A 26,754-nucleotide genomic window follows, 5' to 3' on the forward strand; every position below is an offset into this window, starting at 1 on the left:
AGGTTTTGGAGCATCATATGCTGCCATCCAGTGTTGTTTAAAGCCATTTCTGTGTTGCTGCTTACTTTTTGCTTTCAGTCTTCCTTCCTGCATGGCAAGCCATTGGTGTATAACACACTGGGAAGTCTAGAATGAAAGTAGAATAGAATCAAAGAACTGTTTCTGAGCTGCTGCTACTCTTTGCATGACAGTAGCCAAACTGGAGCCTAATTGCGCTATTACACATCCATGCGTTTCAGCCTTTTTTTCGGTCATTTATCTGATTTTATAATGTTCTAGACGTCACCGTTGTTCAACATGCAGTCACATATTATCCTGTACTGGCTGAGTGATCCCAACCAAGCTGGCAACATTTCCCAGAAAAGCTAATGAATGATACATTTCAGCACCAGCAGCAGCGGACAGCTCCGCAATTTACAGCGCAGTACGCATGCAGCTGTGATTGGCTGAGAGCTGGGAGAGCACCAGGTCACCTGATGAAAATATAAACCGGGTTGGACAGGAGTGGATGGGTTAGATAAACACTTGAATCAGCACTGTTTGGACAGAGACGCAGAGGATTTGTTTCTTGTGTCTGAACATGAGACTGGTGGCTCTGGTTGTGGTGTGCGGGCTCATTGTTGGGCAGGATGGAGGAAGTGCGGGAGCAGCTCTGCCAGGGTTTGACTCTGCACAGAGGACACGCACAACAGGTGGGCAGCAGAATGAGGAGAAGTTTCATTTATTTTCTTAGAAAAATAGACTACATTTGACTTTACTGGTGTATCTACCTCAATAGGATTTTGAGATTGTGATTTGCTTGAATTTTTCCATTTTATAGTAATTTCTACTAAATAGGCCTATCTTATTTTTTAACGGACTATATGTAGTTAACATCAACAGTTACTTTGCTGATTTAAATCATAACATCAGCTTATGCAATCTAATTGCAGTCTATTAAGTAATGAAAATCAGCTCCTGCTCGCCTTACTAAAACAGCAAAAGTCAAGAAAACTATATAGCTTATGTAATAATTATGATAATAATAAGAGTTAGAAGTGGACTATTCTTCGCCCAAAAAAAGTACTTATATTTACATATTTTTAGGCTTTCTTTAATGCAAGACTTTTTTTCTTCATTATCCTCTATATTACGAAGGCTTTTACAGAGGGGCTTGCTAATGTATTATTCATATTATGATTAATAAAACTTTTTATTACATGATGAAAATTAAATTGACTTTTTTTTTAATCAACAGGACAGTGTTTTCAGATTTATGGTGTGATAAAGTAAGATATTAAATTTTCTCTCTGGAAAAACATTTGACTCGAACTCATCAAAAAAATTAAACAAGAATTTTAAAAATGACTTTATCAAAAGTTCACATTTCTTTCCTGGAAATGTGCATTAATCTGTGCATATTTAATTAGATGATAACATATCTAAACATAACATTTTAGAAAACAAAAAAGAATAGCCTTAAAGTAAGTAATTAACTGGTGAGGATTAATAATGATATTGATTAGTTATAATCTTACCATATTCAACTGTCGTTTCGAAACTGTGGTCCAAATGTTTATGAAATTTTACCATACATTGGCCATATTTCTCATAATCTTTGCCAGAAATCTTCACTTCAGTAGCTCTAGCATACACCAAAATGTCGAGTTTTATAATTGTTCATATTATGAAGGTTTTAACAGAAGAACACCTTATTCCTAAAAACATGGCAAAAATGACTGAAAAAAAATGGAAAAAAGAGGTGTTTACAAAGAGATATAGAATTTGCCCTGTGTAAAAACCGTTTACTCTAAAATGTCACCGCAATGAAACAAGGATTTTGAACCCAGTGTTATCCAACATTTAGATTTCTCTTTCTGGAAATTAATGTAAATTAGCTCATATTTAAAGGTACAATTTCAGAAAACAAAAAATGTTGGGGTTGTTTCAAGGTGAACTCTCGGTTAAAATTCCTGCCCTCTTCATGCATTAAGACATTCATGTTGGGAAACAAAATCAGCAAAAAATAAAACTAAATAGAGATAATCATAGTGATAATAATAGTTATAGTGCGAGGGGCTGCAGGTACATGCACTGAGCTGATATGTGTTGCTGCTGCTGTTGTCCTCCTCAGGGTCCATCCTCTCTGGTCTCAGGAGGAGGACAGCAGGAGAGTTTTTGACAGAGGATCCCAGCCCCTGTTTGTCCCTCAGAGAGAATGAAGACCAGCTGCAGCTCCTGTGCAACGACCGCAGGAGCAAATTCAACTTCAACCCTTTCGGCCTCCGCTTCGGGAAACGCTACATTTACAGGAGAGCCGTCAAAAGAGCCAGGACAAATAAGTTCTCACCCTTTTCTGTCTTCTCACGAGAACTGGAGGTGCCTACCTGAGACACACGTGAGGACTTGTGTCTCAGTGGTGAAGAGTCAACGTGAGAAATGTCTTTCCATTTGTGTTTGAAAAAGATCTTTTTCTTCAGATGAAATGATGTTTCTGTGAATAAAACTTTTGTACCACCTCTACTGTGAAACTATTTTTAAGAAAAGAATTTCAGAGGTAAAAAAAATTATAAAGATACAATATATTCAAAAAAGAAAGCACAATGTCTTAGAAAATAAGATTCTGTAAGATGTTTTCCCTACTGAGTCATCTCAGTATTTGAAACCTAAGCAAATTGGCATGATTTCTTTTAAAAACATGAAAAGGAGGAAAAGAGCAATGAAAGAGAAACTGACCCCAAAAATAATAAGAAAATATGAAAAAGACCTGGAAATAGTTTGTAAAAAAATATAACAATTATTTTACTATAATTTTAAATTTAATCATTTTTTATATTGTTTAGTATTTTCTTTTTCTTTTTTGCTAGGATGCTTTTCCCCTAGATTTTTAAAAACAATTTTCTAAAGTTCTTTCAATTTGTGGCAGATTATAAGTTGATGATTGCATTTTTTTCTTTTGTCCTCAATTCCACAATAAAAGCGTTGTATGGTGATGCTAAAAAAGTTCAATTTTAATTTTTGCAGTGGCTTCATCCAACCATAAGATGGCACAGCGGCATCTTTTTAAACAACACCTCTGACAACATAATGTCCATGAGCAGCTAAATACAGACGAGCATTTTAGTGCAAATAAGCATCATGTTCATATATAGTCACATAAGTCAAAAATCGGGGCCAGCCCTACACTTCTGAGGGCCTTAAGCAAGATTTTTTTTTTTTAAACTTTTAACTAATTTATGGCATTTATGGGGCCGTATCTTGTTAAGAAGCTCTTTGCCTTCTGTACATTTTTTTTCTTTTTTTTGCAAAAAAAAAACAAACAATGTGCACAAGTTTGAAAGGGTTAAATCACCTTCAAAAACTAACTTTTTTCTTGAAGTTTTTTCCTAGTAATTAATTGGCACACATAACACAATATTACTATTCTATTTCACTTATTTATTATTAATATTATTATTATTATTATTACTCCTCCATATGATTCCTCACATTGCATCATTAACAAAAGGCTGTAATGTGAGAGAAATAAAGGACTCACATACACACACTAACCTTCATCAAATTTATTAATTTACACACAACACAAGGTCGGACAGTAACAACGGATGTCAAAAAAAATCAACTGGAGCTGGACTTTCCCACTCCTCCCCTGCTGCTCCATCTCCCTCTGCAAACACAACGGGAGGGGAAGAACACTCCACCATCACACTCACAAATTCACTGTGCTTTGACCTAAGTGTGCGGCCGCCCGCTGGAGAGACTCACTTTTAGACGAAGGCGGGAGGAAAACGGCATCCTTTTTGGATTTTTTAGTGTCTTTGCCGAGACATTAAGGGTCTTTCTCTTGGTGGACTAAAGGAAGGACTCAGTACAGTGAGCAGTGGAAGAGGACAGTGACGGTTTTTGGCTTTTTGAGGTTTGTGTTTGATCCTGGTCCAAACAGCGAGAGTACAACAGTAACACGGTTCATCTTACATCTCGTAACACAAACACAGTTTACAACTGCTGGAGAGCACATTTTTTTAAAGGAGTGTACTACTGTTTCAAAGTCAAATCAGGCGTGTGAAAGTAAAATTCTCACTGGCACATTCTTTTAAAAAACACTGGTATTCTCCTTCAAAATAAGAGCAATACAGTCTAAGAGACAGGGACGATATTAAAGGAGTGTGTGCGTGTCGACAGGCCTCTGGGCACCATGGGTGTGTCTTCTGTGCGCCGGTGTGCTCAGATGTCCTTCAGGTCCTTCTGGATGCCCCACAGCGTGTCGGCGCTCTTCCTCAGCTGGCTGACCTCGGCGTCAGTCAGGGTCATGTTGACCACGCTGCTCACGCCGGTGCTGTTCAGCACGCAGGGCAGAGACAGGAAGACCTCCTCGCCGATACCGTACATGTTCTGAGATAAAGACATACACAGAGTCAGGAGGCACAAAGAAGCATCATATCTTAAACGAAAATGTATTACATGAGCTCTCAAAGCAATTTGAGGGTCTTTAACCCTTTGAAAGCTAGATTGACATCGGTTTTGTTGTGCTGCATTCAGACACCTTTCACAAGTATTTAATAAAAGAGCAACTTGGAAAGAAATGTCCCACAAATTGCAAGAAATTAGTAGATTTGGAAAATAGTTTGAAATTTTTATTTCAAACTATTTTTCAAGATTACTATAATTTTTAGGCAGCAATTAGGGGTAATTTCCTTCCTATGTTTGTATATGTGTATATATATATGTGTGTATGTGTGTGTGTGTGTGTGTATGTATTTTACTTTTACATTTTTGTTTATTTTATTGTATTAATTTATTTGTGTGTTTTTTGCAAACTTTTAGTTAATCTACTTATTTTTTTACTAATTTCTTGCTGTTTTTTGAGTCACTTGAGTTACTCATTTCTTTCTTCTCATGTTGCTTGAGCAAATTGATTTGATTTCTTAAAAAAAAAAAAAAACATAGGGAAATAAAAAGAGCAACTTGGCAAGAATGTCCCATAAAATGCAAGAAATTAGTAGATTTTGGAAAATGTGTTTAGTTTAATTAGTTTGTGTGTATGTGCGTGTGTCAGACCTTGACCATGGTGGAGACAGGATGAACACGGCTCATGTTCTTGACGATGCTTTCAGTCAGGTCTGCCACGCTCAGACCGATGGCCCAGTTAGTGTAGCCCTTCAGCTTGATCACCTCATAAGCACTGAAACACAAAACAGCACATCAAACAGAACATCTGTGCTGTGTGTGTCTGTGTTAAACACGTATACAAATACACATATATCAATATATATTTACTAGCAACCATTCTAGTGATATGACAAGTACACAAATACAACTTGGTGCTCCAGAACCATAAAATAACATGATTCTCACTGGGAATTGTTTTTGTTCTTTAAGTATACACAAGGTGCCAGAGTGCATAAACAGCATCAAAATAGAGCTTGATTATTTTAAAAAAAAAGTGCCAGGGGTCCTAGCTCAGACCCCAATGTCCTAAAATCCTAGAAACATCATATTATCCCATAAATGTCCTAAAATCCCCGGATATCTTAAAATCACAAAAATATCCTAAAATCCTAGAAATGTATTAAAATCCTAAATATGTCCTAAAATACTAAAATTGTACTAGAATCCTGGAAATCTCCTGAAGTTCTAAAAACATGCTAAAATCCTATCCCTGTCCCAAATTCTGAGAAACATCCTAAAATCCTTGAAATGTTCTAAAGTACTTAAATATTAATATTAATAGCCTATATATGATTAGACTAAAATCCAAGAAATGTCCGAAAATCTGAGAAACATCCCAAAATTCTAAAAGTATGTTAAAATCCTAAAATCATAGCAAAATCCAGAAATCGTAAAAATGTCCTAAACTTTGAAAAAATATGCTAAAATCCTAGAAATGTCCTAAAATGTGAGAAACATCCTGAAAGCCTATAAACATCCTAAAATCAGAGAAACGTGCTAAAATCAGAGAAACGTGCTAAAATCAGAGAAACGTGCTAAAATCAGAGAAACATGTATGGGGCTGCTGTGACTGGCCCCTGGTGTGTAATTTTGTAGAAGTGGCCCCCACACAAAGCAAGTGGAGTATTTCTGTCTTATGGTAAAATCTATTGTATGTATATTAGTATTAGGAGTGGTAGTAGTAGTAGTATAGTAGTAGTAGTAGTAGTAGTATTTTATTCAGTCATCATACATTATACAATAAACACAAACAGTATCCTCAGTATAAACAAAAGCAACAGTCTGTGTATGATGTAGTGACTGAACAGGCTTAGGCAGAAGCAAAATGCTTATATATGCCTTCAAAAATGTCTTTACAGACCATTCTTGTGAAAACCAAAAGTGAATTACACATTTTTAAACTTATACTGTTATCATTCCATAATTTGACCCTAATAATAGAGATACACCTCCTTTTAATTCCCTTTTTAGCTTTTTGTACAGTAAACTTATAAAAACCTCTCAGATCATATCTGCTCTCCAATCTCAAAAAGAACTTTTGGACGGAGTATATTGCAAAAGTATGAAATTAATTATACCGTTATAAGCCTATTCTATGCTGTTTGAGGGTTGGGCTAACACTTACCCATTTTATCATGAGCAACAAGACTGTAATAACACAGGTGGATAATAAAAGTCAGTATATTAAACCATCATGAGGCTTTATTCTAAAAAAAAATGTTTAGCCGACACTTCTTGCTAACTGGTGTTTTATGCACAGCGCCTGTCCTCAGTGTGCGGCCCGGCCCATAATGCACAGCAGCCTGAGCCTCGGCAGGCTGTTAGAGAGGGAAGCTGCTATTAGCACTGCCAGGGTTGGAGGTTACATTCCCTCTGGGGCCACTTGAACTAAAACTGTAATCACTCATGCTTCAGATAATAGAAGCACTCACAGTTCTGCCTCTGACAGACCAGTTAAATAACGGCACAGAGAATCAATGATATGATATGATAGCAGTTATCAGCCCATTTAATCAGTTGAAGTGGATTTCAGTCTTGTGGTGTTGTGTTTTATCTCCATTTATCAGCCATAACAGGAGGCAGCCTGAGCTCTGAGCAGTGGCGCTTCCAAGGGAGGACAGGGAGGCGGGGCATGGCCACCATAACACAATTCCCCCAAAATAATCGGAAGCATTACAATTTTTAATGGCAGAGGAATGGTCATACTTTAAGCCAGTGCATAGGTAGAGGTATCATGTCAAACTAGACTTCGTAAGGCATCCATATTTTACCAATCATGTCAGCATACACTGATAAGTAATGGTTACTTCAGTAAAAGTACTTATACCACACTGTAAATAAAGCTCTGCATTAAAAAGTACTAGTAAAACTTAAGTACTCGTAAAAGTATAAAGGTACAATCAGAAAAATGTATTAAAAGTAAATTGCTCAATGCAGGAAAAAAAACATTAAGTGCTTTTGTATGAAAAATAATCTACACTATTATCAAAATACAAGGTACGGGGTAGATTTATTAGTCAATTTTTAAACTATGTCAAAAAAATGAAATTAAATTTCGTCCTTGATCCTACATCATTGGAGTTAAAGGATGAGTTGATTAAAATCACCAGCTACTATGAAAATTCCATCCACTTGCTAGATGACAATTGTTTTTCTGTTCAATGGACTAATTGTTTTAGCAGCACTTGTTTGTTTTCATTTGGCTTATATGCAAAAATTGTCATTTGTAAAGTAAGTAGTAAGCAAAGTTATCATCTCTGGTGGTCTACATCTGTATGCCTCTCTCACATTCACTCACACACAGCCTACCTGTCCACTACAGCCTTGTGCGTGGCCTTCCACTGCTCCTTGTCACCGTCTGTGCCGATCTCAGGGTTCAGCTTCTGCAGGTTGACTCCAGCCACGTTAGCACCGCTCCACACTGGCACTGTGGACAAAAACACGATAACACAAAATTAACTCGTTCACTCTGTCAGTGCAGTCCCAAGAATTCTGACTGCAAAGTGACAAAAACCACAAGTCTCTGATCTATGTGTGAACCCACCACTGGTGTCTCCGTGCTCTCCCAGCACCCAGCCGTTAAAGGAGCTGGCGTGGATGCCGAGACGTTCAGCCATCAGATAGCGGAAGCGGGCAGAGTCCAGGTTGGTGCCACTGCCGATGACGCGGTGCTTGGGCAGACCGCTCAGTTTCCAGGTCACATAAGTCAGCACATCAACTGCAGAGAGGGTGTTCCAACAAGACGTTATTAATATGTACGTATACAAAACAAACAAACTCAAAGATGATCGTGTATGTGTTTTTGTGCTCACCAGGGTTGGAGACCACAATGAGTGTGCAGTTGGGGCTGTACTTGATGATCTGGGGGATGATGGACTTGAAGACGTTGACGTTCCTCTGCACCAGGTTGAGGCGACTCTCGCCCTCCTGCTGGCGGACGCCGGCCGTCACCACGACCAGGCGAGAGTTGGCTGTCACTGCGTAGTCTGGAGGAAGAGGACAGGAATGAGAATTGATAAAATGATGTCTTTGTCTTCAGGGGAAGGTGAAAACTCTTGCGTGCAGAGCAGCTGTGGTGCGTAAGCAGCAGGTAGCGACCTTTGTCAGCGACTATCTTGGAGGTCTTCAGGAAGAGGCTGCCATGCTGCAGGTCCATCATCTCTCCCTTGAGACGGTCCTCCATCACATCCACCAGAGCCAGCTCATCACACAGGTCCTGGAGAGGAGGAGGAGGAGGAGGAAGATGATGACGGAGGAGAAATGTAGAGTCCATTAATTTCTGTCATATTTTGTATGTCTTCTAACTAAAGCCATTCTGATCATGTTGTTGTGTCTTACCCGAAGCAGGATGCTTACGGCACAGGCCATGCCCACCTGGCCCACCCCGACCACCGTCACCTTGTTCCTGGGAGGCTCAGCGGGGCTGCTGGCCAAAGGGCTGATCAGCTTCTGCAGCACTGAGGACATGATGAAAGCTGCAGGGAGACACAGAGGGGACATGTCCTGGTGAGCAGGTCTCTTAGCACAGCAGCTCAGACTGACGTGTGAATGAAACCTGGGTTTCAGTCCTTCCAAACTCGTCATTCAGAGTCATATACAGCCTCTAATACAACAAGCAGCCTGTGGACTGTATTACAGTACTGTATCTAAATGGTTTAGTGTATCAACACACAGGTCAAAGGTCACAGAGTTGTCTCCCAGGGGTTTGCAGTCAATAAGGAAGCACTTAGTCAAAATGATGTCCTGATGAGGGTTAAACAGTAGACTTTGGCGGTGTCACAGTATTACTGTATACTATTTACAAATCCAGACAGTATGATCTATAATACCATTAAAAATGCACATGCTCGTCTCTCTGCTGAACTGATATGGAGATGCTGTATTAAGATGATGTACTGTAGTGCACAGCAGGCACCACCAGATGTCAATCTCTACTGTTAGAACAGGAGACTGTGCTGGAGAGATGGGCCTGCAAGCAGTTGGGATAATGTTACAAGACTGTAAACAACTGGCTAAAAACTGCACAGAGAGTTTGAAGAAAAAAATGACAAAATGATTCTCACATCTTATACTGTGAATTAAGGATTTATTTCTACCAAATCAGAGTTGGTGATTGTTGGCACAATGAAAAAAACTAACCAAGACAACTCTGGTGAGTTTTATCTTGTATCTGTTGAATTTGATTCAAGTGTGTTTCATATGAGTTTACAAAGGAAATTAAGCTAAAGTTAGTTTTAGTTTGGTGAAATAACAAAACTTGAATTCAGAAGGTATCCTGTCCTATTTTTCTGGTTAATAAAGAAAATAGTTGCTGGAATATTACCTTTATTGACATTTTTTTGAGTTTAGTCTAATGACACCAAAGCCAGCTCATTCTTTTCATAGTCCTTGACAAAAGCTAAGCAAACACATGTGTACACTAATGCAAGCATAAAAAATGTGACAGAACAATAGGCATGCGACTCATTATTCTTGTCAACATCCATAAATCTGTGGTCCCATTTTCCAGTTAATCGAATACAGTGATATAAAATTGTCTATAAAAGGTCTAAAAGCCAAAAATGTCTATCATAAGTTCTCAGAGCTCAATGTGACACCTTCAAATGTCTTGTTTTGTCCAACTCACAGTCCTTTCACTTTACATTGATATCAAACATAGAAAAGCAACATTAAATCATTACACTGGAGAATCTGAAACCAGAGAATGTTTGCTTGATAACTGATTAAAATACTTAATTTCTGGTCATTCAACTCATCAATTAATTGATAAACCAATGGCTGAGTAAATATATATTTAATATATATTTATATATACTAATAAGCAGTTGCTACAATGATTATTTCCATTATCGATTAATCTGATGGTTATTTTTTCACCTAATGTATTAGATTTACAATGGAATAAAATAAAGGAAACCAAGCAAGACTGGTAGATTTAACCAGTGTGTGATATGTCTGTTCAATCAGTGAATCAGAAGTAACTTCATATCATTGCTTCAAAACTGATCAACAGCAGTCAAAAAGTAAATAATGGCCAATCCTAGTAATAGGCTGCGCAATAACAAAATATAAGCAGTTACAGTGTGTAAAGGCCATATAACGGGTAAAATAACACTTACAGGAGGATTTGCGGATGGGCATCAGAAAGCGAGACATGGTGGCGATCGCAGGAACCAAACCCAGAAATCAACAACTGATGACTGACTACATGCCAGTGTCCATCTTAAATACTGAATTCTTATCAGGATTTTCACTGTCATCATTTCCTTCATTATCAGCATCATCACTGTCCCAGAATGAACCAAAAGTTACTCCAGCAACATGCCAATCTGAACATACATTATGTGTTTGTTATAATCAGATCCATCCCTGCACCAGTGTGACACCAACAGTAGTTATCACTAGTGATGCTGTCATCCTCTGATACGTGACGGCTGATTCAGAGCCTGGAGCTTATCACAATAAGATGTTGTCCTTCACAGATGCCTGATGTGCCATGAGGCCTGATGACAGGATTGGAACTTAAAAACGTGTTCCTTTTACTTTTGATCAAGGTAGAATGTTAGCATCTTGCACTGAGGAATTATGTTATTTTTTGTCTCGTTTTTCTTGTACCCAGACATCAAGATGCACACTTTGAGCCCCCAAGAGGCTTCAAGGTCAAGTCAATTTCAAGATTCTCTCTTAATTAAAAAGTGCCAGTTACTGACAGTCTAGTATTACAGTTTGGGATGATGTAGCAAGAAAGAAAAACTGATTCACTAGAGGAAAAACGTGTATGTTTCGGCAAATATCGGTTGCATTATATTTGCAGGTTTCATATCAACATTCCTAAAGTGATGTAGTATATGATCTTTGTCATCTGGAGGTGGAAAGGATGGTGGATGATCTGACATCTAGATGCAGACCACTGATCTGCACTAACAAACAACAAAACTGGTTGTTTTTGTGTAATAATTTTTGTAAATAATCAAAAATGATTTAGGACAAGGCAATATTAAACTTAAGGTGTTTTCTAACTTCATTAAAGGTATCTGATGCTGGACTGAGAGACAGTCTTTCACAGGTCTGTCCTCTGGCTTTCCTCTCCCTTGACTCAGGGTTGGAAAGGAGCATTTTAGCCCGTGCAGAGCTGATTGAAGACGAGCTTCAGCTGGTTCTCCGCATGACTGCAGCATGTGTTGAGCAGGTACTAATCAGCAGGCACCTGTTCCTACAGAGCTGCTGTACCCGCTCTGGCTCCATCTCCTGGTGTCTGTTGACCCAAAGTGTGGTGAAACACCACAAGTCACACGTCAACTATGCAAGAGACTCAGGACAAAAAAATAAATCTGGATTACGGAATATGAACAAATTCTATGTATTCTATGGAGTCAAAATAGTGTCAAAAGTGTGGCAGCTGTGTTTGAGCTTGTCTGAATATTTTTTAATGAATATAATCAAGTGTGTGAATGTGTAAAAATATTAATGCGTTTATCTGAGCATCCCCACTGATTATGCTGCCGTCACGTGCTCCTCGGAAACATCGTATTTACAAAATTTATGAGTTATGAGCACATAAATGGACTTCGAAAACTGGGAAGTTTTGAGGATACCCGAGTTGCAGAGTTATGACGTTTGCATGATGTTTCAGGGCTGATGGTATAAAATTATATATTTCATTATTTTTTCCCAGTAGCAATCATTTACTTTTAGTATTTGCACATTTCAGAATATGCTTCTTTTAGCTGTATAAAGCATTACAGGTGAGTATACTAACATTGATAATAATATAATTTTATAACACGAGTTGTTGACTTGATGTCATAAATGCATAAACATGGCAGGAACATTTTTTATTATTAATTCACGTTTTAAATATCAACTTTTGATCACATGCTAAGTGTATTGTGGTATTAATGTTAACTGCTGTCCATGTAGAGTGACCTAGATCAAATATAAAAATAGAATATATAATATATAATATCTAAAATTATATATAAGAATTTAAATAAACTGGAAAGAGATAAAAACCTCTTGTTTTAACGCTATTAGTATTCAAATGCAACCGATCATCTTTGACCTCAAAGCACATGAACACAATAAAGTTGAAAGAACAACTTTCCATCTCAGAAACTACAATCTTCCAACACCACATAAATGCAGCATTGTTGAGGAAGAGGCGTCAAATAAAGGACAAAAGTATTTGTACATGTAGGTTTGATTTGTACTCACAGATTTGATATGTAGCTGTACAGCTGTGACTCACACATACAGCTGAGTTCTGTGAGTTTTTTTTCACCCGCAAATATGATGTGTAACTTTTTTTTGTAACTGTAAATCTTTTTCTCTTTTTCAGAGATGTCATGCAGTGCTACAGCTATCCTTATGGATTAAACAATGAAACACATTTAAACATTTGAATAAATTTTATTGTTTTGACCCCATTTTGACTCCATATTTGAATTCATATATTCCCATTCAACAACAATGGCTTTGGTTTATGTAGTTTGCATGTTCCAACTTAAGTCACAAGTTCATTTCCATTTCGTCCTTCAGTGTTGAACTTCCTCCTAGACAGCACAGCTCATGTGCTTTTTTTGTTGACACAATTCAATATCAACAGGGAAATGACCTTCCATAATCAAACACTCACTTTAATTATATATTACAGGAAGCCAAGAGACAACCCACTGTTCAGCAGTCAGTAAATGGGTTATATTGACAGATTTCAAATCATATCAAGGTCAAATTACTACGCATTGGGTAGTCTTAAAAGAGAACTGAAACCATGGGTGGCTTTTTCATTTCAAAGCTGTGTATTTGGGGTGAGGTATGCATTGAGGGCATATGTCCCTTTCATGAAATGGATGAATCTTTTATTTAGAAAAAAAATCTGAAATATATCAATATATTTACTCACACTATATGTGAAAACTGCAGGATAAAACCAATCTGGAGATGGTGGGGGAACCTACATAATCTCAGTAATTCTTCACTTATTGTTTAGATCTTATTCAAATTTTGAATAATATCTGCCCAATACCTCAGAGTATTATGAATATAAAGAAAATGATTTATTATAGAAACTAGAGTCTGGAAGCTTTTGAATACAGTAATGGTAATTTATCTTTTAAGAATAAATGTCCTTTCACTTAAGGCAATATATGTGTGATAGTATATAGCTGTAGGGGGTCCACCTATATTGGTTTTTCAGGGCCAATACTGATACCAATTCTAAGTTAATGAGACCGGTAACCGATATTTGGAATCGATGTGCAATTACAAAAACAATGAGAATCTTTCTATCAATATTTAGAATTTAGTAACTTTAGTAACTTTTGGTTCAACACAAAACTTTGTTTAAAAGCCTTTAACAAATGTTTAATCAAAACTGAGACTTTCAGCATCATATACAGCAAGTTCCCAGCAACATTTTTATAAAGTCAAAATAAAAAATGAATAAATAAAAACTGACACTTTCTTTGCACTTTTTTAATGAAACTTTTTTTTAATCAGTGATTATTAGAATAAAACACTGATACAAATAATCTGCAAAATGCCAAATATCGGCCCCAATAATTGGCCAGGCTGATAATCTGTCAACTCCTATGTATGTTTGCACAGTTCATTATTGTGATTAAGAAACTTTGCACAAAAGTAAGTAAATCCAAAAGTGAGTAAAATGCATTTTGTTTTTCAAAGTCATGATGCAGGCTGCTCTCATACACAGTTCTGATGTACACTTATGAAAAACAAAGCACCAAATCTGGTACATTTCACCTAACCTAAGCTCCAGAAAATAAATTCCAGTATGTGGAAGGTTATCAATGGAAAATTAATGTAACAATTTCAATTCACAAAATGAAAGCCCATGACATTTCCCCAAACAAAATGTGATCATGAAATTCAATAACCCTTCCAGGTTTTCCACATGCCTTTAAAACTCACTGTAGATCTCAAAATAAAAGCCTTAGATGGAGTGATATATATTACAAGAAAGAAATATTTAATCGCGGCTAATCGCATGATTGACTTGCAATTAATTGCAAATTAATTGCACATTTTTTTAACTGTTCTGAATGTACCTTAAAGTGTTGTTTTTCATGTTTTTGTACTCTTAACAATATAGGAGTGGACAAATATTCTTGCTTAATGCAAATGTACGTATATTATTATTGCAACAATCCAGTACAATGAAAATTACTCTCCAGAATATTCTCCAGAAAAACCTCAAAGTTTCTGCATGCTCAAAAAATACGCTGAAAGAGAAACTTCATCATATTTCTGTAGAGAAACTGTGATGGCTTATCAGAGGCTGTGTGAATGGGAGCTGCCTGGCCACCACGGTCATGTTGCATGCACGTTGCATCAGTGGTGAGTGTGCTGACTTTAGGTTCCGCTTATGTGGAAGGTTATCAACAGAGAATTACTGTAAGAATTTCATCTTGCAAAACAAAAGCCCATAACTTTTCATGCCTACAAAATGTGATATAAAATAACTTTTCCAGGTTTTCCACAGCCCTTTAAAACAAACTGTAGATTGCAAACTAAAAGCCTTAGCTTGAGTGACACATATTATGAGCAAGTGGTTTGGGCACCACTGGCCTTATCTATCAGTATGCACAAAGAACAAAACCCTGAGCTCCTGTTGTCCTGTCAGATTTAGCCTGCTGGCACAAGCTGCCAACAAGTTAACATATCAGCTCATATCAAGGTCATAAATAGGCGGTGAAGGGGAAGTGGTGAGTGTCCAGAAAGGGACGCACCTCGTGGCTGTGTGGCTGTCAAGCTCTTACTCAGGAGACAATAGAGCTACTGAACCATACAATGCATCATCTTCCAAAAATTAATTCCATAAAAGGTTCAGTAGCCTCATTTCTTACAGGATAGGTGTCTTAGTAACACAGCCAGTCAGATTTGGAGTAAAGAAGGTGACACCCTGCTTTGTTCCTCTGTTTTAGTGAGATTTTTGTGGAATTGAGGTTATGTAAGAGCCTCGGCCTGCGCCCTGAGTGCGCACTCGATTTTACCGTCCACGATTAAGACATGGAAGGCTTAAATATGCATTTAATATAAATAAAGCGTGTAATGGAACTGGAAGAGGGGAAGAGTTCAAGTTCAGTGAGAGTTCATCGGCATGTGGTTTCCTGTGCAACATTACAACATTGTCATATAAATATACGCGCCCTTAAAGTCAAGTGCGCCTCGGAGAATACAGCCAAAATATGCTCGTAAATAACAGATATGTCAACGTGAAGGTGATACATCATAAATATTAGCGCTATAATATTTTTACGACATCGCAGATCTAGATTAAGCAGCATTTTCAACACTTACTAACTGTATCACAGGCTGGAATCTAATCCGCACGAGGCTAATTGTAAAACAATCATTCATCATTTTAGGCTTTTAAACGATCCAAACTGGTGCAAAGCGTTCATAAAATTGACATTGATTAATTCTCCAAGGAGTTAAATGAGATTTAATCCAACTTGGCATGAAATTGAAAATGGGCTCGTGCGGCGCGCAGAGCATCCATTGCTGCTGAGGCGTTCAGCACGCATCACCGTGCGGCCGCTCCGAACCCGACACCCAAAAATGTGCAGAAATAATCATACCTACGTTTTTATAGAAGTTTCTACGGGCTGATATCCGTTATCTGATCCGGTGGAGGAGACAGTGGAGTCCGGAGGCTGGCGCAGAGATGGGGAGAGTGCGGAGCTGAACGGGTCTCAGGCAGGAGGAGGAGGAGGAGGAGGAGGAGGCTGGATTGCCAATGTGACCAGCAGGATGGGTTCACATGTGAGGAGAGGTGCAGAGGCACGATGCCAGGTTGTCTTCGTGACATTTCAAGGCTACATGGTGGAGATAACATGCAAAACTGGCATTCAAAATTCTTCCCTGTCTCTATAAAATACCTTTTTTGGAATTTGTATTCCTCAGTCAGGCAGAGGCAGCAACCATAATTGATAGGCTATTATTACTGGACTCCCTCCTCATGGAGAATTTCCTATTCAAGTCAGTGAGCTCAGTCAACAGGCTGTATTCCTCATACTTTCCCTTTCATTCACTGCAGTGAGCAGCACATTGCAATTCATTTAAATTACTGTAACACATGACATCTTAAAGCTTAAATGCAGCTTTTTGCAATGAAGAGAGGTCATTTAAAAAAAAAAAAATGACTGTTTACACTTAAAAAAAACTGAGCACATTAGTTTTATTCCTTTAAAAAATATATAAAGAAGCCAACAAGCAGCTTAAGAAGAAATGGCCCAAAGCTGAGCAAGACATTAGTAAAAAGTTCCAACTAAACTACCTTTATATTTTTGTATCTTATTTTAAGGACAACACATATTACCTAACATTTCTGTAAATGTGCCAGTGTTAGCCATCAGGCTTATTTTTTAACTGTGGCTTTGGCAAGGTGTTTTGAAAACTGTAAAATGATAACACAACAGTAGCTGGACACCATAAAGACAGCAATAATTATACAAACAGGAACTTCCAAGACAGAACACACGCTGTGCAGAGAAACAGGAAACAGTGGAACAACAGTTCAAAACAATAGCACAGCAACAGCATAATAGCATTTCAGCACAAAATAGCCATGCATGCAACATAAAGCAACAATTTAGACCAAATAGTCATGCACACTTCATGCAACAGTTGAATAAGCAAAAAATAATTTTAAAAAAACAAATAAGAAAATGATAATATAATTATAGAACAGAAGAATTATAAATGTAGTTTTATGGACATTTTTCACTTTTTAACAATATCTAATAATTACCCCCCGCTAACTGTCAGGTCATATCTTTGTTACCTTTTACTATTTCTTTGTAATTTATGGGACATTTCTTGCCGAGCTGCTCGTTATATTTTTCTGTTTTTGAAAGAAATCTAACAATTTTCTCAGGTGTCAGAGGTTTAAAGGCATACATGAAAGGTGTCTGAATGCAGTACAAGTAAACAGATGTTGATCCAGATGTTAAGGGGTTATATTACGGACAGATCTAATACTAAGTTATTTGGACTAAGACGTCTTCCAGCTAAATAGTCACAGTAAGGTCCACAGGTGTGTTTACTTTATCTGGGTGGACCCGGACACAGGTGGACTTTCACCTGTAAATAAAACTTTCATATTGCTTCAGGGTGAGTCTTTTTGTAACGGATAAAATATTTATTATAAGTCAGTGGTGCACTTTGTCCAGTCTGTAGTAACATGTGGTAATATAATATGACCTAAATTTTATTATATGACTATATTATACAGTAAAATCAAGATTCTTTTCCAACTTTTGATACTTTTTAACACTATCTGTTGTCACGTGTGCACATGTGAATAACATAATCAGAAAGCTCGCTTTACCCTGTCATAGCTGAGTCACTGGATAATAAATTATCCATCAGTCACCTTTGGGCTTTGTGCCTATTAATGAGGTCTGGAGGTCAGACTGTTCGTCTCAAGCGTTTTATGTCTCCAGCAGTCACTGGGTCACAGACAGAAAGAGAAAGTCTGTGAACACAGTAACTCCTCTTCTTTACTTCCTCTCTCTTGGAGGACAACTCTGGCTAATTTTTTTTCTTAATATTTGTTACAATCACCTTATTTTATTCACAACTAAGAAACAATACATCCAATGACTTTATATGTCTTGGAATAAACTCTTAAACGGACAGTTCACTCCAAAATCACAAATACACGCATTTTCTCTAACCTGTAGTGCTGTTTATCAATCTCGATAGTTTGGTCTAAATTGCAGAGTGTTGGAGAAATCAGTCATAGAAATGTCTGCCTTTTCTTCAATATAATGGAGCTAAATGGCACTGTGAAGCTAAAAATGCCAAAAAAAAAAAAAAAAAAATTGATTTAAAAACCCTAATAGCGATGTCTCTTACTAGAAATCATGACCCGGTTACTCAAGATAATAATTTTCTTTCTACTTAAATACACATGCCAACTGTATCATTATGCAAGGGGAAGTGTGAATCTACTGTGAGCTCAGCTAGCACCACTCAGCTAGCTAATGTTAGCTCAGCTGAGGAAGACACCTTTAATATTTACATGTCCTGTTTTCATGAGCACTAGCATTTCGCCCATGAGTAGATGTACACTTTCAGACTGTTGGCATTTCCAAATCATCAAATACTGTCACTTTGGTCAGTGATGTCGGCATAAGACACCAACACAAAAAGCATTTGGCGGCAATATGATATGCTGCTGGGCAGTGTCAATTTATACATCTCACGGCAGTATGATGCGACAACAAACTGGAACAGTTTGAAATGCTGCCGGTAAAAATGTAATATAAAGCAGCTGAAAAGTCCTTATAGGGTGGTTAAGACGGTGGATGGTCCAACATACCCAGGACTTTGACTTGGGAGCATGCTGTTCACTTTCTGTGTGAATGTTGAGCCAAACCATGAGCTTTTTTTTACAAACCTAAACTTCTACTTATGTTGCTTAACTTAACTACTTTCTTTTGTTGCCCCAAACTGACTATATATTGCATAAACCTAACTTCATGCTTTTGTTACCTAAACTTTAGTATCGTCATTTGGTGCATAAGTAAGTGAACATAAATGCGAGGTGTTTTACCGCTGTTTATTTTGAAAAAAAGACTGTATGCATCTAACAGACAGAAACCGTATATTTCCTGTTACAATGGAAGTGTGCTTTCAAAAGACACAATGCATTTAACACACAGCAATTGACAGGGTGTCCCAGAATGTCAACAACAGATGCAGGAAACAGACTTGAAAGTCCACAGACCAAGTGGTGGTTTTTGACAGTTGTAGTTTGGTAGAAAGAAAATAGTTCCTACATGAAACTGCTCTTTTTCATTTTCTTCCATTTATTTCAGATTTTTTCCCCCCTAAAATTCTGATTTTTTCCTTCAATTTCTTTCAATTTTTCTTTTTTTTTTGTGCTCTGAGCACCACAAGCCAAGTGACGTGTAGTTCCATTACATTGGAGAAAAGGTACACATCTCTATGGCCGATATCTCCAACATTACAACAAAACAATCTATTCTGATAAATAGCACTTACAGGTGCTTACAAGACAAAATCTGTGTATTTTTGATTTTGGGGTGAACTGTCCCTTTAAATGTTGAATTGTCACACATAAGAGGCTATTTATTGCACATTTATTCCACTTTGCAGTGTGAATGCATTGCACTTTGCTCCAACAGTAGCAATGGAATCCAGTAGTGGCCTATATATTATCCATGTGAACATGCTGTTCCCTGCATCCCCCCGCTGATGCTGCACATGTCACACATGATGATGATGGTGGTGGTGATACAGGCTGGCAACCAATAGGAGGCTGCGGCTGTGCATCTCTTGTCCTCTGATGGGTCGAGGATGCCGATCCCTTAAAGGCACCCACTCAGCTGCGTTGGGGGCTATTGTGTGTGTGCATGTGTGAGGGGCTGGTAAGGCCGTTGCGTGTGAATAGTGAGGAGAGAGATGGGGGGATTAGATTGGCCAGTGGAGGAAGGCGGGGCTAACAGGCTGTTACATAACACAAAGCTGCCTCACTCTCTCTGTCTTTATCACTGCGCCTCATGCTCTCCTAATCTCTGACATGCAAACACACTCAACGGTTTCACATATTTCTCACAATATTCTGGATAAACACGCCTCGTGTTGTTTGTCTCAGTGATGAGCAAACAGGATGGAGGCTGCTTCATCAGAGTGAGGAGAGACACCGAGGCAGACAGCTAGGCTGCAACCAAAGTGGATGCTCTTATCTTCAAGTTCAAGTTCACACTATTTAAGCCCAAATTCATTTCCTGTGACTTTTTCTGACATTTATCTGCAAGGTCGTTTCAACAAAGAAAATAAATATTATCATGAAGAAGAAGCACAGAGGACATTGAGGTTAACACACTAAAGAAAAACTAAAACTAAACAAATTAAAAGATAAAAATACAAAAGTACAGCCTATTTCATGTGAGTAATGATTTGGTCAGTCAAAGAACTCGTTTTAACTAAATGTTAAAATGCCAATATCATATCTTTAAATGTCTTTACAGACACACTGTTTAATACATGTTGTAACAGAAATGTTTTGACACAGTAAAAGCATGAAATCATCACACTTCTGATGCTTAAAGATTAATTTGATCCTTTGCTCCTATGTGATCTCAAATTCTCATTGTTTTTAGTTTTCATGATGATTTTGTTCATTGCCTCGTGCCTTCTTTCATACACAGCCCAGTTCAGCCTGTTGTATATGATAACTGTTATATAAATAGAGCTTGCTCCTGTGCAGCACAGCTGCTCATCATGGCCTTGCAGCTGTACTGAAGGCTGTGTCTGTTATGGTGCCTCTGTGATCACACACTGCAGATAAAGAAAACACATGCATAAGACAAAACACAAGAATTTTTACCAGTTGTGCAAAAATGCACAGCAAACAATGAAAACAAAAAAAAATGTTGCACATAGAGAAAACACAACCAAATATAGAAATGCACTGCAAATGCAGAAAACGCATCTTAATATAGAAATGTGCCTGAAATACAGAACACAACCAAATATAGAAGCATGCTGCAAATGCAGAAAACAGAACCCAAAACTGAAGCGTGCTGCAAATACAAAAAACAGAACCAAAAATAGAAATGCATTGCAGATACAGAAAAACCCAACTTAATATAAAAAAATGCTGCAAATACAGAAAACACAACGTAATATAGAAACGCACTGCAAATTAAAAAAACACAACCAAATATAGAAGAATGCTGCAAATACAGAAAACACAATAAAATATAGAAGTCTGCTGCAAATACAGAAAACCAAATAAAGAAACAACTATGTAGCTCACATGACAAAGTTTATTGAACACTAAAAGTTAAGCATTTGATTATTATTTGCCTGCCAATTCAAATAACCTGAAGAGTACACGATTAATTTTGAAACTGGCTAACATTATGTTGTCCGGCTACTCCAATGTTAATAGTTACTTTAAGAACCCAAAATAGGGAAAAATATGTTAAACTATGATAGCTTTTGCTGCCATGATCACTTTAGTAAATGTGTTAATCAGTTAAAACTAAATTAACTGCTGCCTTTTTCTGTCATTACACAAAGGTTTGGAAGAAATATTATGTTTTTCATTAAACTGCAAGTTATTTTGACCTTTTTAAATTATTAATTTACCAGCACTTTACCAGCAAGGTCAGTGTTAATGGACACTGTGTGACTGCTGGGTATCAAAAACAAAATCACTTCCAGGTCAGGGTTACATGGAGAGCTGAGCTGATGTGTGTATGTGTCCATGTTTGTGTGTGTGTGTGTGTGTGTGTGTGTGTGTGTGTGTGTGTGCGTGTGTGTGTGTGCTTAGTTGTTGATTACAACAAGCTGAAGTCGGTGCAGTTATGACTGTAAATATGGTAGTGAAATGGACTGTGTGTGCCAATGTTTACATTTTACTGACACTGTGCAAGGTCAGGTCGCTGACCTGGAGGGGCAATGTTAAAGCCGCTGGCCAATCAGGACGCACGCAGCTCCCAGTCAGCAGCAGCAGCAACCAATCATAAAGCAGGGTGCACACAAAACACAAATATTCTGTTTTTGACAGTCGGGGATAAAGTTTTGCAGGTTGAGGGGTCATTGGGGTCACAGTGAACAATTCCATCTGTACTTAAACAAAGTCAACTTCCATAACTAGAGCTTAGGGCGTGAAGTGAGGCCATATCTGTGACTTGAGCCCAGCACAAAATGTCATTGTGCGTCCATTAATAGGTTGAAAGAATCCACTTGTGTTAAATTCTGTCTTTTGGTTTCCACTACAAGCTGTAAAGAAACCTGGACGAAGCATCTGTCACATCAGCCGAAAATGACAAAGACTGATGTGCATTGCTGGATTAACCTGGGAGGGGGCCGTGGGGCATAACTGCTGGGCACCGATTAACCCCTTGTTCTTTCCACTTTCTGTGCAGTGTTAATAGTATTTCATGTCCACCACATGGCCTCAGCTTTTGAGTTGTTTCATTTAATACATTAACTTTGAGTATCACACATATGAGAACAATGTTGATATAATTAAGGTCTTCAAAACTAGATTTTGAAATAAGGGCACCCCTCAAGACAAGACGACAATATTGTATCTGCTCAACCACTGTATTTGTTAAACAAGCTTCTCATATAGTAATTTGGGGTGATGATAAGAAGCAGCTGAGATGGATAAATTGAGTGGTACAATATTATAAGTGTTATAGTTTGATCATTTAAGAAACGTCAGAGTCCTTCACACTTTGTATGTTTAGTGTTTGGAGCCTCCTGGTGTCTGGAGGTACGTGATAAGACAATGACCTTGTGGATGTTCCTGACTCCCATGATAAACGGTTTTGGTTACAAATATTGTTTTGTCAAGTCCCTTTCTGTCTCTGTCTGAGTTGGAGTTTGAATTTGCTTCCGATGACATTTGCTAGGAAGCTGAAGGCTGAATACCATGACTGATTGTAAGAATATTTACTGTTTGCAGCTTTTACACAGTTTTAAACGTAAAGTTTTTTGGCAGCATAGGGCTCAGTATAGTAACACCATCACAAGTGAATACAATACATTTTCAAACTGCCAATGCACTGACTAAAAGTAATGTTATCCTATGTTTTTGGTATGATTGTGTCCATGCATAAATACTTCACCAAGGTCTTTTTTGGAATCAGATCTATGTAGTAATAAACATATAGTTAGGTATGAATAACTTAGGCTTGTTAAGTCAGTTAACATCTAGATTGCTGGTATTATTTTCACCATGGTAAGTTTATGTGTGCAGGATTTCCCTCACATTGAGAATGCAGAATGTCAGATGCATTGAAAGTGAAACCTAAACATTCATTCTGCTATGTCTAAAAGTTTGCTTTTACTCATACCACTTCACCACCAAAATTAACACGTTTTCAAACATGGGTAAACTTTCTAAATACTGCATTCCCACTGTTAGGGGACACACCGCCAAGTCTGCCTTTCTATCAGCTTGTGTGCGTATGGGTGGTTTGTTTTGTTGGTGTGTCCGTGCAATGTGACAGACAGACCAGAGAACAGGTAAACAAGTAGACAGCAGAAACAGAGGTCTGTGAAAACTTTTCAGTGGTTTCTTCTTTTTATATATCTCTTACTTATTCAGCCTTTCTTTCAAACTGGAAGCAAAATGTATTTGGATCAGTGTTAAAGTGCTGCCTAGGAGGAGATGGAGGGTAATTATTGACGGTGCGTCTCGCCAGTTAATTGTTGTGTTTCTATCAATGCCGATTGGAGCCGGAGGCGATAAATACCTGTGATATCTGCAGAGTCATGTGGCCAACAGTCATGCATTCTCATTGCATTAAAAAGCCAGATGTTAGTGGGGTTTTTGTGCAGTGGGAATGAGGCATTACAAACATCTGCCTCTGTCATTCATCAGTGTGATATGAATGGATCAACAGATCAATTATAAATCCTAAGAATGAAAAACTGCAGCTGAGGAAAAAATGAACTCATGGAGATCTCCACCTGTTGCACTACGTTCATGTACCCACAAAAACCTCAGATTTTAGAGCGAGGATGCAGAAGGGACACGCAGGCATTTAAAAGATGCAGTAAGAAAGGATAGTCCAGAAGAGGCCATTGCAATTACCCACACTTATAAAATTGTATTTATTGTTTAACACCCATTTCTAATAGGCATCACAACATCTGCAATCCTGACTGTGTCAGCACAGCTTAGAGCTGTCCCCTGGCCCTCTGGCTGCTTACTTTAAATGTTATGCAACTAATTCTAATCATGTCACAGATGGTATCAGGTTACGTGACCTCCACACAGCACCTGACTACTGCTTCTGTTTAATATATTTACCCAGGACTCACTGAAAAGCCCTATTAGTGCTAAAACAGTCAGCTTGGGGAAATCAGTTAACCCCGAGTGACTGTTTGGTGCATTCTTTATTTTTTGCTAAGTCTGGCTGATGCATTTGGCATACATTTTAGCAAGATTGTGTATATTTGTTTAATCTTTGAAATTTCCAGCTCAGCTCCTACAATAAGAGCATAACATTGTTACATTCATACTGTTAAGTGCAAAGAAATGCATCACTGAAACGCATTTAAAGTGCAATTTTTAATCCCGCAGCCATCAAAGCATAAAAACATGCATTTTATTATTTCTGGGTGTCATTCTGGGCTTTTGCCTTGGAATTTGAATTTTTATATTATTTTCCGCCTGATGACATAATTTTTTACCATATTTGGCATATGGAGAAAATACATGTTATTTCCATGAGGTGCACTGTCACAATCAGTGTTGCTGCTTATCATGGACATATCCCAGGTTGTAATAATAATAATAATAATGATAATAATAATTCGACTTTGCATGTAGTATATTGAAAATAATTCTTTTTTTTTTTTTTTCATCCAAAACCATAGTCGCATCATGACAAAAATCTCACATTTAAAGGGTAAATTAATGTATACCTCATATTTATGATTAGGACTGATGTTGGTTAACTCAATGAGATTAAAAAAAATAATTTTAATGTTTTTCTTTTTAACAGATTGATTTTGAAAAGCCCATGTGTGCAGAGTTAAGTCCTAAGGGTTAAGCCAAAATAAGCTGACAGCATAAGCAAAAACAAGGGTTGAAGGCTTGTAGCTGTTGCTCCTACAGCTTTTGCAACAGTACAGTTGAGTGACCCTCACACAATGAACTAACTTAGTAATGTAGTTGTGTAACAGAAGCTTTACATTTCATCCATTTTCACTGATGATGTTTTTTGAGTGTCGCTTTCGCCGAGGGTCAAGGGTCAGTGAGGTCAGGTCGTTATTAGCTATTGTTACATAATGAGGCCACACTAAAGTCTTGTATCTGTGATTCAGAGCTTTGCTGATGGAAGTGCTGGTTACAGAGCTCCACGGATCCTTGGCTGTGAGTCAGCAGAAGCACAGCTGTATTCAGTGACAGATGTTGTAACATGGATGTACAAATTTGTCCGTATCATGACCTTGCTTGGTCTTTAGTCCAGCCGAGTTTTCCACTGAGCTTTCTCCCCGCTTGGAGAGACTTCCCAGGCCGGCTGTAGAGTGGATTCCTCCCACTACAAATTCCTCACAGCGAGCCAAGCCAGCCCCCCGTGTTCATGTGACCAGGAACACTGGCTGCTATTTCAGAGTGACCTCCAAATCTCAGCACAGGGCTGGAAGGACAATAGCTGGATGCATGAATGAGCGGATAAATGCGTTTGCACATGCGCCGGAACGTCCTGCTCTGCCCCCGGTCCTTTTCTCTGCTGTGGAGCCATGCAGTGTTGACTCTTCCCCTTCTTCTCTGTAAGAGCCAACAGCAACAGGCTGAGCTCCCTCTCTCTGAGGCATAAAGGACTGTACAAACACTTCCAAGGAATGAAAATGGAAAAAAAGGTTTTGCAATTCCAAGAAGACACTCCTCTTGTAAAGATGGTTAACTCATTAAAAAAGTAACCTGCAGTCCAAGTATCCTGTAAACATATAAACTTCTATCCTTCTTCAGTAAAGCTGGATTACTGGCTTACTGCTTGCCTCTTTTGCTTGGAAATTTGATGAATTTATACTGCTAAAGTATGGCCTGTGACTCAAGTCAGTCCACTGACTTAAAATACAGAAATGCTGCGACTGGTAGCTTAAATTAAACAGCCAGATTTAGCAGCATAAAAGACAGTGGAAGAGCTGCAAGGAGTCGCTAAAAAACTACTTTTTCATCAGTACAGAAGCTGCTACAGCAAGGAAGCAAGGAGTCACTATAATGCAGCGACAGGTCGCTAAAAAATGACTTTGTTTTAACAGCACAGAAGCTGCTGGAAAAACAGCAAGGAGTCCCTATAATGCAGTGACAGGTCACTATAAAACACTCTCGTTCTGTGACACAAAAGCCGCTGGAAATGCAATGATGGGCTACTAAAAATCACCCACATTTGGCGACACAAAAGCTACGGGAAAAGCAGCAAGAAGTTGGTTAAACTCCAGCGATGTTTGGCAGCACAGAAGATGCTGGGGAAAGAAACAGTCACTTTTTAGGACACAAAAGCTGCTGGAAAAGTAGGGAAGAGTCACTAAAAATCAAGCAGCAGTGTTGCAGTGGTCTGCTAAGGTCTGCAGCTTGGCATCCCTAGTTTCTTCACTGACCCCTCCCTCCACCTCCACATGACAAGGTCAGCTCATATAGATCAGTCTAGCAGCACTGATATGATATGATATGATATATGATATGCATGAAACACACAAATGTAACTCATCTGTGGTTTGAAGAAATGTACAATGCCAACATTTTCTTCTGGGAAGTGGGAAATCAAGGAACACACTTCTTCTAAATGATATATACAG

At 38.1% G+C, this 26,754-nt stretch overlaps 2 protein-coding genes across 3 annotated transcripts; one reads left to right on the forward strand and one right to left on the reverse strand.

Annotated features, from left to right (window-relative positions):
• The first annotated feature begins 566 nt into the window (after positions 1-566).
• kiss2 (kisspeptin 2) lies at positions 567-2,491 on the forward strand. The gene is made up of 2 exons (XM_042511676.1): positions 567-692; positions 2,114-2,491. The coding sequence occupies exons 1-2, from the start codon at positions 581-583 to the stop codon at positions 2,368-2,370; spliced, it is 369 nt and encodes a 122-aa protein (XP_042367610.1). The 5' UTR covers positions 567-580; the 3' UTR covers positions 2,371-2,491.
• A 1,036-nt stretch (positions 2,492-3,527) lies between these two features.
• On the reverse strand, positions 3,528-16,254 carry ldhba (lactate dehydrogenase Ba). Of its 2 annotated transcripts, none has more exons than XM_042511261.1 (8): positions 16,033-16,254; positions 8,767-8,903; positions 8,527-8,644; positions 8,241-8,414; positions 7,973-8,146; positions 7,738-7,855; positions 5,038-5,161; positions 3,528-4,371 (listed from the first exon to the last, which is right to left on the reverse strand). In XM_042511261.1, the coding sequence occupies exons 2-8, from the start codon at positions 8,893-8,895 to the stop codon at positions 4,204-4,206; spliced, it is 1,005 nt and encodes a 334-aa protein (XP_042367195.1). In that variant the 5' UTR covers positions 8,896-8,903; positions 16,033-16,254; the 3' UTR covers positions 3,528-4,203. The 2 variants fall into 2 exon arrangements, with proteins under 2 accessions (XP_042367195.1, XP_042367196.1); XM_042511262.1 differs by having other exon boundaries at positions 16,029-16,254.
• Positions 16,255-26,754: the final 10,500 nt, after the last annotated feature.

This window comes from Plectropomus leopardus, chromosome 22, assembly GCF_008729295.1.
Source record: "Plectropomus leopardus isolate mb chromosome 22, YSFRI_Pleo_2.0, whole genome shotgun sequence".
In the NCBI taxonomy this organism is placed as follows: Eukaryota; Metazoa; Chordata; class Actinopteri; order Perciformes; family Serranidae; genus Plectropomus; species Plectropomus leopardus.

Excerpts from the sequence above, each read along its gene's own strand:
- ldhba (XM_042511261.1), bottom strand. The coding sequence starts at position 8,895 with ATGTCCTCAGTGCTGCAGAAGCTGATCAGCCCTTTGGCCAGCAGCCCC. Across the intron at positions 7,856-7,972 it reads AGAGCACGGAGACACCAGTG|TGCCAGTGTGGAGCGGTGCT; the intron begins GTGGGTTCACAC and ends TTTTGTCCACAG. Across the intron at positions 4,372-5,037 it reads CTGTCTCCACCATGGTCAAG|AACATGTACGGTATCGGCGA; the intron begins GTCTGACACACG and ends TCTTTATCTCAG.
- kiss2 (XM_042511676.1), top strand. The coding sequence starts at position 581 with ATGAGACTGGTGGCTCTGGTTGTGGTGTGCGGGCTCATTGTTGGGCAG. Across the intron at positions 693-2,113 it reads ACAGAGGACACGCACAACAG|GGTCCATCCTCTCTGGTCTC; the intron begins GTGGGCAGCAGA and ends TGTCCTCCTCAG.